Genomic DNA, 10,221 nt, shown 5'->3' with positions numbered 1-10,221 from the left:
GTTCCCCTGTACGTTGGTGGTTGCCTCCCTACTTCAGGCAAGCTCTGCAGCCTCACTTTCCTTATCTCATAGGAAAGGGTTGTCAGTTTCCGCTCCAGGGTGGAAGGTGACTTGTTTCTGGTGCGTTTTTTTTCCCGATGCGCTGGCAATGAGGTGGTGTCGCCGCGCATCGAAAACCCCCTCAACAGGGGCAGGACGGAATTACTGCCGTCTGGCGAATCGACGGATTTTGAGCCATATTTGGCCATGGTGCGGGCCTCTTTGAAGTTTGTTTTCATCATGGCATACCCGCACATTGGCAGCCTTAAACATTGTGGCATGCTTGGCTTGGGTATGCCGAGGCTCTTAGTCGCGCGGTGAGTGTGGGACCTGCAAATGGATAGACGGAGACGTTGGCTAGAGCTGAGTTGAGGGAGATGCGCTTACCTAAAGAAGGGTGGTCAGTGGCTTTTTTTGGTTATCAGCAAAGGAAGACACAACATTAACAAAAAAAAACAGAGTTTCCACTTTTCCAAAAACGAAAACGCACAGAATTCGAGGTGCAAAGTGCAAAAGTCGAACGTCGGACAGAGTCGACGACACCAGGTATCGCAGAGGACAAAAGATATCGACGTTGGCCTGATTCGAACAGACGCTCCCGAAGGAACAAGATTTCTAGTCTTGCGCATTAGACCACTCTGCCACAACGCCGCATGGGAGGGAACCCGCTCCTAGGCGGGGATGCCAAGAATCTGCTTCCACTCTCTCATGATCCCCAAGCAAAAGACGTCCCACCCACGTGAATGCCAGCTTGGCTCCTCGCCAGATTCGGTTTTGTTTTTTCTGTTTTGAATACAGAGCATGGGGTGTGTACAACCCCAAGGAGACAGGCTCGCTTTGAGTACATGTCGCTCATAGTATGCGTTGTTACTGCCCATCCCGGTGCAGGAAGCGTGAGAGCCTTTTGCTCAGGACGTTTTCGAATTCGGCGAACACAACACTTTCCCATTAAATGGAGGTCTCTTTCAGTCTCTTGGTGCAAGAATAGACTCAAGTCCGAATCCAAATCCATCAAACATATGCCCCGTATCTTTGAAGCGAGCAGCATCTTGATTGGCCCTCTTTGCTAAGTTACGACGTCTTGAACAGCGAATGCGAAGTTTATCGAACGGCTGGCGCGAAGGTTATCAAAAGCCTCAGGAACTCTGCGCTGGCTGACAGCACCAAAAGGTTGTGCAAGATGACACGAGGTCTGAGACTGCCCCTGCCTGACCCTGGTCCGACCAGACCAGACGAACTGGGTTACCTAGCTTATTGGGGAGGGGAAGCCCAACCGGCGGGGCTCCATACAGCAATTTGGGGTCTGGATTCTTTTCAGAAGCTGAACCCTTGTTCATTCCCAGCGTGGACTGTCGTCTGTGCTTGTTCTAAAAGCATCCTGGCAAGAGATTCGGTGAGTTGAGGTAATCAGGAACGGCCCAGTTGGCTTTGCGACTAAATACACACTGACCTAAATCATCTCAAGGTGATACCTCACGCAGATCCGAGGTCCCTTTCGAGCAAATCTTTTCTGTCAAGGTGTAATGTGGTGTTAAAAGCCAAAGTCACCGTTGTTCACTCTTGCTCTTCTTCGTTTGAATGATGGCAGTCGATGTATAGTCCTGCTAATGGGCCTGGATAGACATCTCTGGGGTTGCGTTTTCGTCAGACTGGACTGTATCGCTGGATTCAACACGACAGACAAGGCGACTTGATGCTGAATGCTTCGCGACGAATGATGTACCTTTCGAACATCTGGGTGATAAAATATCCTATAGCTGGTCTTGGCGGGGTGACCAACATCGACACATGGTGAAGATTGGAGAATTATAGTTCCGAGTCGACGATGTAACTTCACGCGACGGTAAATCTTATTCAAACTCGATTTCAGGTCAAGTAAGCCGGTCTCAAATGGCTCTTCGCGCCTGGTACTTCGCGATGAGTGGCCAAGATTACTTCTACCGAAGTAGGTGCCCCTACTTGCAACTATGAAGCTTCTATGATGGTCTCTTGATTCATGACATCCTTTCTGAAAATGGATCGCTGTTTGGGTTTGTCACTGGGAGAGGAATTGAGAAGTTCAGATCTTTTTCCTCGTGATTTTATTTCTGCCTTGAGGTCATGAAACGAATGGAATACGGGGCTCCGCACCGGCTCCATTGGATTCGCATCACGGATGATGCGCGACCAGGCCCTACCCCAGACAACCCGAAACGACTTGCCTACCACACAACATTGACGTATTAATAGAACATCCTGGGTCTGATTGCTAAATTCAGCCCCCTTGAGAAGTTGACTGTGATATGTCGTATTGTTTTTTGTTATGTGATCAAGTTTGTATTAGTGCTAATATTGGCTCAAACATGGCCTCATCAACTCCTATATGCTTCAATGAGACGGAGTTGACACATCTTGGTAGCGCCTTGGCTAAGAATTGAATGAAAAGAATAAGAATGAAAATCCCATATAAAGCATTTTATATCCTTCCTACTACTGAGTTTCAAGTAAAATGTCTTCAACCTCCAACGCGCCTTCATTTTTGATATTATCTATCAAACTCGGTCGTGCGCTGGTTCGCCGGCAAATCAAAACCACTCAAATCAATACAGAGCCTATTTCAAAGATATCATTATGTCTTTCAAACTTCCGTTGTCCCTGCGGTTACTAAAGCCTACGTTCTTCTCTTCTATTCTTCTCTTCTGTTCCATCGCCATCCTTGCCACAGCTAAAGACCCTACCTCGTCGCCGGCCCAGCAGAGCGCACCCTTCGTAGACCAGGCCACAGGCCTGGCTATGGAACGATTCTTTGGCGCCCGCACCTCTTTCGCCTTCGCGATGGCTCTGCCTCTGACGACTTCACCATCTTTCATCGGCCAACTGTCGTTCCCGCTCGTCAACGGCGCAGGCTGGGGCGCAATGGGCTTGACCGGCGACATGGAGGGGAACTTCTTCCTCGCGGCATGGCCGGATGGCCGGGGGGGCGTCATGGCTACCTTCCGTCAAGGCACCAACGAGGATAATCCGCCCGAAGTCAAGGGCAACTTCGCCGTTCGGCCTATTGCAGAGGGTGTCTCCGTCAACGCGACCTCTCTGACCTATACCTTTCTCTGCGAGAACTGTCTGGACGCGACACTGGGGATCGATCCAGAGGCTACAAATGCCGACGCGGTCATGGGATGGGCTCTTTCGGAGAAGACGGTGAGAAACCCCGGAACTCCTGGAGCGACTCTGGGCTTCCACGAACGAGGATTCGGTCCATTCACCGCTCGGCTTGGAAACGCAAAGTCTGCGCGATTCGATGCTGTAGCCGCGACAGCTAGACAGCCGGTCGCTGGTTCGAATCGAGCGGTTGCGGTGACTCCGAATGCGTTCCGTGAAGGGGAGGACGGGAATGATGACAAGGGTAAAGGGGGTAAAAAGGGCGGGGATGATGATGACGATGATTAGACAAACCATTTAAATCACCACCAGCTAATTATCTTGACTGTCAAGGAGTCTCCGTGAAAGGGGATTGAATTGTGGGCGCTTTATTGACCTCGCCAGTGTACTACCTAGCTCCCACAGAATTCTGGCCACTGTTTGGCAGCTTCTGGATCTGCGCATGCTTGAACTAGATCAAGCTCGTATTGCTTTTGTGACAGCACGTATTGCTTGTAGGACAGATTATAAGCCTTGATGGCGTAGGCAGTTCCGATCGTCCCGAAAGCAATGCCAAGTATAGTCAGGATGGCAACAGCGAGTGCCGTCCAGAAGGTGGAGAACTCTAAGAAGTTCCGGCCCTCCCTATCAAGACGGAGTTGCTGAGTGCCTCTCGGTGGCTGGTCATACTCCCTGAGCAGTCGCCGAATATTTTGTTTCCAGTGGAAAAAGTCGTCCAACTCGGCCTTTCTTGTGCGGCCGCAACGCCCTAGTCTCCAAAAGTTCTTATTCTCTCTCTTAAGGAATTTCATGGTTCCAGGGTCTTCGTAAGGGAATAAAAGAATTAGAGAGTCTAATGTTTCTTCGAGCAGACTCTGCGGTATGGGGCAGTTTGGCGAGTACTGCAAATGATTCCAGAGACACACAATGTGCTCATATAACGTGACGGTTATTTTACCCGATTCTCCGTCAATCCGTAAATGATCAGCCAAATTATGAGTCCATCGAATGGAGAAGTTGTATCGTTCGCAGAGGATTGCCATGTTGAAAGCAGATGGAATTCTACCACGATGCAATTCGACGGAGTGGTTCGAATCAGCATGATTCATAGCAAATTGACTTTTGATCGCTTGATTAAGGCTCTTGTTATCCTCCCAGGCAACCTGAGTTGGGTTAGGATACATCTGCCCAAGTGGTAGCGTGTCGAAGTTGATGGTGAGCCATAATCTGGCGATCAGATCGAGACTTCGTGAAATTTCATCGATGACTTGGGGACCACAGGATGACTCTCCCAGTATCAAGTTTGAGTTTCCGCCTGTACCCTGACGGTTTTGCGTGACAGTCGTCGAGCCTAGACCGAGTGCTTCGCTGATGTGGACCTTTGATTCCACTGCGTTTCGCACCATCACGTCCATGTATTCCGGAACACGGTCAGCTAAAAGATCGGTATGGTGAAGTGGTGCCCGTTTTATCTTAGATATCTCTTTGTCGAAAAAATCAAGGCAGCATTCGTAATCTTCCAAGTGGAAATCCGAGGTAGGCAGCTGTGGCCACAGGTGCTGAAGCATCGCATGAGCTTGTGGCGGAGTCTCCCCAGGTCTGAATCTGTTCATTGTGAAATATTTATCTCATCGCTTGGAAAAGCTAAGGTAATGGTCAGGTATTTCAGATCTTGGTAAATGGTATCATCATCGCCGACGCGATTTAAGCAGATCACCTCGGTGGGCTATCAGTATGCATCGATGAAATTCACGGGTGCAGGAAATATTAAATTCCAGGACAGTGGGGACGACGTTATAGCATAAATACCTTGGGTGCTGCCAAGTCAGCTGGGTGTCAGCTTGTCTTACCACACCCGTTTTGACTGGATGGAGGACTGCATATACATATGCATGATCAAGTAGCCATCACACCAGGCTCACAGGAACACGCCGGGAGTAATACTTGTCACACATCTGCGTAAATCAGAGTATGGGCTACATTAAATCTGCCTAGTTGTGATTTCAGCCCCAAAGGGTCTCAGATGCAACGTTGCTATACACCTTTCGGGGGTCAGGCATTTGTGATTCTAACACACAACTGAACAAATTTCTAGCCTCCTTGGACATTTTCTTTTTGGCAGGAAGCATACCATGAAAGAGATTTCCAGCACTTCAAAATTTCGAAGATGATGAAGCCAGTGGCCACATTTCAGCAACCGCCACTGCCTTCAGCTGGTCCGGTAACAGCCAAAAAGACCGCCTCCCAAGCGACCTCGCAACATTCGAAAGCACCTGCAATGAGCCTGACTGAAAAATTGCAAGGTTGGTTTACCCAACTGAGAACGTGGGTGCCATCAGGTTTACGCTTCGAGGCCGGTCAGGATCATCCACCTCCAGATCAGTCGCCCCAGGAAGTGCCGCAACCGAATCTAGTCGAAGAGCTATCAATTGCGCCCTCTCTTTCATCATCTCAAGAGCCCGATATAGACTCGATTCAAATTGCCTTCAACAACACATTTGTCAATACCCACATACAACTGGACCAAACCTACATCTTGGTCCATACAGTTGATGGTAGAGCTCCAGATTATCTCCTTCCCGGACCAGAAGGGTTCCTACTCTCAATGAAACCAGAACATTGGATGTCCCCCCGATCAACTGATTACTCGAACCCCATTTTCGGAGAGGCAACTCGAACTCTACACAGGCTGAAGCCAGATATCCTGACGGAACGAGTCTTACGCTCAAGTGCAATAATCGATTTACAGTTGCGCATGAGAGCGAATTTGATCCCAGTGGACAATTGTTACAAGCTCCAGCCATGTATAAGAATTGCTTGTGGTGATAGGAGAACAGTCAGGAGGGTTGAACGACAGTTGAAAAAGACATCATGGTTTAGCGCCGAACAGCGCTCCCGAGTCCCTATTGTAGTCAATTTTGACTCTTTACTAGCAACTACCGACGTTTTCGAACCATCTATTACGCCATATAATACCCATTCACATATTGAATCTGCCCACCATCTTTTGTTCAAGGTTTCACCTCCTAAGTTTGCTTCGTCAGCTTGTGGTCTCCGTCTCTCTGCTAGCTCATCCAGAGAGAAGCAGGAGCGACATCGACTTTGCCACATTGGCGGTCTTATCATTGTGGAACAAAAGGACAAGGAATTCCAGAACGAGACCGTTGCATTTGTCACAACGGCACACGGCCTCATTGATTTGTTGCGCGACGTCAACGAGGCAGACGAATTCAGCAAGTCTTCTCAATCATCAACCCATACGGACTCGGAGAACGAAAATCATAACGAAGAAGGAGAGAGTAAAAAAACGAAGGACAAAGACATCGGCTCAAACGAGTATTTACACGACCAAGTTTCGGGTTCAAATGCCGAAGACATAGATCACCAAGATTCTTTCAAAGACCTTTCACTAGAAATCGGCTCTTGGACAACAGTCGAGCCTGTTTTTCCGATTCAGTTCACAGAGACTCGATGGCTTGGTCCATTACGCAACAACGGAAACTTTACATCTGACAATTTGGTGGCCAATCGCGAAATTGAGCTTTTGACTGCCGAAGATGCTACATGTACTGCCGATTTTGCCCTTTTCAGCAGAAAAGGGTTCGAAGGCCTTCGCAATTACTATAGTGCCACGGAGCAACCAGGAAAAATCATATACGTCCAGTCATCGATCGATAATGATAGACTATCGGAAGGAGACGCGCACTTAGTTCTGGATCCAGAAAGAAGTAGCTCCTGTCATTTGCTGAAGGGCATCTTTCCCATCCACATTGGCAAGGCTACGTTTGAAACTCGAAGGATCATTATGGAAAAACCTCTTGGTAAGCAATCTGCACTTGATGGAGTATTTCAAACCTTAGCTGACCAGCTCTGCGCAGCCCAAGGAGCTTCCGGCAGTTGGGTCGTCAGGGGTGGCGACTTATGCGGCTCTGTCATCATGATTTCCAGATCCGAACCTACGGCGCTCATCATGACTGCTGAAGACCTATTTGAAAGCATTCAGCGAGCTTCAATCTCTCCTGTCACTGCAAGAGTTGCATCGGCGTTAGATATGGAGATCATCCGCATGCGCCCTTGGAGCCAAGTCTGGGCTGTGAGCCATTGTGCCAGAAAACGGCAACAGGCTAAGGGTCGTGTCAAAACAAACTCAGACCAGTCCTCTACACATGTCATCCTCCTGGGACCCAAAGTCGAGGGAATGCCCGGTACGACCCGTACGGGATTGATTCAATTCTCCAGACACATGAATTTCCTTAAGTCATCTGTATTCTTTGGGTCTAATAATAGAAGCGGGTCAAGGTCTGAAGGTGAGAGGCCTTATCAGAAAGAGGTTGTCGAGCTCGGGTGGTACTATTATGTGCCAATTGGATATCGCAATCTGGGATCGGCTAACGTCGAGGATACAACAGCTAGGGGAAGAAAGAGAGCGGCAGATTTCCTAAACTCGATCTCTAGATCTTTGTAACTAATTGCTTGTTGGTTTCAAGAGCTGACGCCTCTCTTGATACCTGTACTACTTAAGCGCAACCAAGCTACAAGTCCTCCATGTGCATTTACGTACACTTCGTGGGCAACATCAGGTTGGATATATAGTTCAGCTGGCAGGTAAATTTAGTGCTATTTTTGCCTACACCCTTGGGCCAGCCCTTCAAAGTGGGACCCGAATTTGTTAGCTGGAGCTTGAAAATGAAAATCCCATTGCTAAGTCTCTCTAGCAAATTTCGATGCCGACGTCATTTCAAACAGTGATCCAGTTCTTTGACTTCTTGCCCAAGGTGTAAGCAGCAGAGCAAACCACATGCAATGTCCAATATGTCCTGTGAGATCTATCCAGACACCTAAAGTCGATGTATTAAATGTTCTATGGCAAGAAACTGGTGGATGTTTATAGCTAAAATTCACTGATTGGTAACATAGCCGATGGATTAGGTACGCGTGCGCATCTTTGATCATGTTTTCTTTGTCCCGATCTTGCGCACCAGCTTCAAGATAATTACATAGGCCTTGAGCTAATTGAAGAAAACGCCTTCCAACTCTGGCGCTCCTCCTTCTGCGTTCTATCACCACCACACCCTTTAGAGGGCAACAGGAAAACTTTGACTACTGCTGACAAATCTTTGCGCCTGGACCTATTTATCGAGTCTCCAAGCTATATAAGCAATAATAACTCGACATGAGCCAACAGAAAGGTTCGATGTCCGGACCCCGAATCATGATTTCAGGAAGCCAAACAGAGTACGCAGATTTCTCCACTATCGAGTATCAATAGAACGTGAAATACTGCGTCCCGGAGCTTGAGTCATTCCTGGACCAGCACCAGTCATGTTAAGTAGGACTAGCTATACTTCATGCGTGACTGGTATGACTTGGTGCCTCTGAATGATCATTACCAACAGAAACATGTGCGAACCTTATGATGGATCAGAAAATATTCTCCCGGTGGCCCAAGGGATAGCGATGACTAGGTAAGTATAGGAATCTGAAGGGGCAATTTGCTTTATTACGCAAAATTCACACTGATATGATTTGGCCACTGCCATCATATCTACGAGGTGTCATGGTGGTACTATTTATTTCAGTAGCTGGGATCTGAAGCGAGGTTGGGAACCAAGTCCTGAGGATATTGACAGGTGTACCATTATTTGTGATGCTTGCAATGTCACATTGTTAGATTGCGAGCAAAATTCCCAGTAAAATATATCGTTTAATAAGCCAGGCTTTTGCATCAGAATTGAAGCTGTCACAAAGCCGTTTGGGGCCCGACTATGAAGAACAAGAGTTGAAAAAACTAGGGAAGACCAAGTATCCTGGGATACAGGAAGAGTAGTGTTTTCAAGAAGAGTAGTGTTTTCAACACCGCGAGGCGGATGTAACAAGTTGTCATCACGAATAGCCTTACGTTGAGACCAGATTGACCTGAAAGGCTCGTTGAGAAAAGATCATCTTAAGACGGATAACCTGAGTAGGTAAGCCCATAATCAAAAGACGGAGAATGAGCCTTATTACTTGGTGGGCTGCCATCATTGTATTCTCGGCCTCTGATGAAACGTTACTAATGCGTGGCAAGAATTAAGGCTTCCAAATATCGCTAGAATAGGGAGCGTCAGCGAATACTCGCAGGTCAAAGGGATTTATCTAGTAGCTCACTATTGGGCTACACTCAGCAAGGCGATAGAAGTGACATTCGACAGTCTATACCACCATAAAGAAGCCAGTGACGTAAACCAGTATCAGATACATCCCCTATGCCGATTGCAAACAACAAAACTACCAGCCCCTTTTGATTTCTCTCTGCCATCAGGATTATTGAAATGTAGAGTGAAACACTCATGAAGGCTAACAGTGCAAGCAAATCGTTGGCCCGCTGTAGACATGAAAACTCTAAAATGGAGCCTGAGACCAACTACGACCATTTTTCAGAAATTCAGAGTGATATTAAGGTGCTAAATGTTATCAGCAGAGTATTCAGGAGAGTCCATGGAGTGGATTTCGCTGTCGAGTGCGAGCGCAGGCGTCATTCGGTGTCTCGATACTCGAGGACAAGGAGGTGGGAAAGAACATCAAAAAAAGAAGAAAGAAGCGGAATATGTGTGAAACATCGAATCACCATAATTCATCGTGAATGATAAAAACGAACATGTTCATTTACGCAATGAGATCATGGGGGTCAAGCCGCCAAGTTCGGTCAGTCGCGGCATGTGTCTTGTTGAGCTGCAGAATTTGTCACCTCGCAGAGCTCATAACACCTTCAGGATACACGACGCCATTTCTTTAGCGGGCGACCTACCGCGCCACAGTCATACATGACAAAGACTTTGGCATGTTGGAGAAAATATTTTATCAGGGTTCTTTGCTGGGTTTCACATCCAACAGAAATCCTGGTTTTGGTGTCAAAGCTGGTTAACCAGCGGGTGAGCATGCGCAAGAGAAATATGGCGCTAGTTGATATGGCGTTGGTTCCTTATGCAGAATTGGCAAATCAAATCGCTATGTCTTCGATATGCTCAATCTCGCCAACGCAGACATGAAATTGCCATTGCCAGCTAAACTAAACTGTTGTTCATA

At 47.6% G+C, this 10,221-nt stretch overlaps 3 protein-coding genes across 3 annotated transcripts; 2 read left to right on the top strand and 1 right to left on the bottom strand.

The window, feature by feature from the left end:
- Positions 1-2,649: 2,649 nt before the first annotated feature.
- CORC01_14275 (uncharacterized protein) lies at positions 2,650-3,465 on the top strand (the record flags this gene model as incomplete). The annotated part of the gene is made up of 1 exon (XM_022625886.1): positions 2,650-3,465. The coding sequence occupies one exon, from the start codon at positions 2,650-2,652 to the stop codon at positions 3,463-3,465; it is 816 nt and encodes a 271-aa protein (XP_022467610.1).
- A 104-nt stretch (positions 3,466-3,569) lies between these two features.
- Positions 3,570-4,562, bottom strand: CORC01_14274 (uncharacterized protein; the record flags this gene model as incomplete). The annotated part of the gene is made up of 1 exon (XM_022625885.1): positions 3,570-4,562. The coding sequence occupies one exon, from the start codon at positions 4,560-4,562 to the stop codon at positions 3,570-3,572; it is 993 nt and encodes a 330-aa protein (XP_022467609.1).
- Positions 4,563-5,323: 761 nt separating this feature from the next.
- On the top strand, positions 5,324-7,937 carry CORC01_14273 (uncharacterized protein; the record flags this gene model as incomplete). The annotated part of the gene is made up of 4 exons (XM_022625884.1): positions 5,324-5,711; positions 6,090-6,977; positions 7,035-7,249; positions 7,872-7,937. The coding sequence occupies 4 exons, from the start codon at positions 5,324-5,326 to the stop codon at positions 7,935-7,937; spliced, it is 1,557 nt and encodes a 518-aa protein (XP_022467608.1).
- Between the last annotated feature and the right edge of the window lie 2,284 nt (positions 7,938-10,221).

Source organism: Colletotrichum orchidophilum, assembly GCF_001831195.1.
Source record: "Colletotrichum orchidophilum strain IMI 309357 chromosome Unknown Scaffold_261.1, whole genome shotgun sequence".
NCBI lineage: Eukaryota > Fungi > Ascomycota > Sordariomycetes > Glomerellales > Glomerellaceae > Colletotrichum > Colletotrichum orchidophilum.
This window is presented reverse-complemented; position numbering and strand designations above follow the sequence as displayed.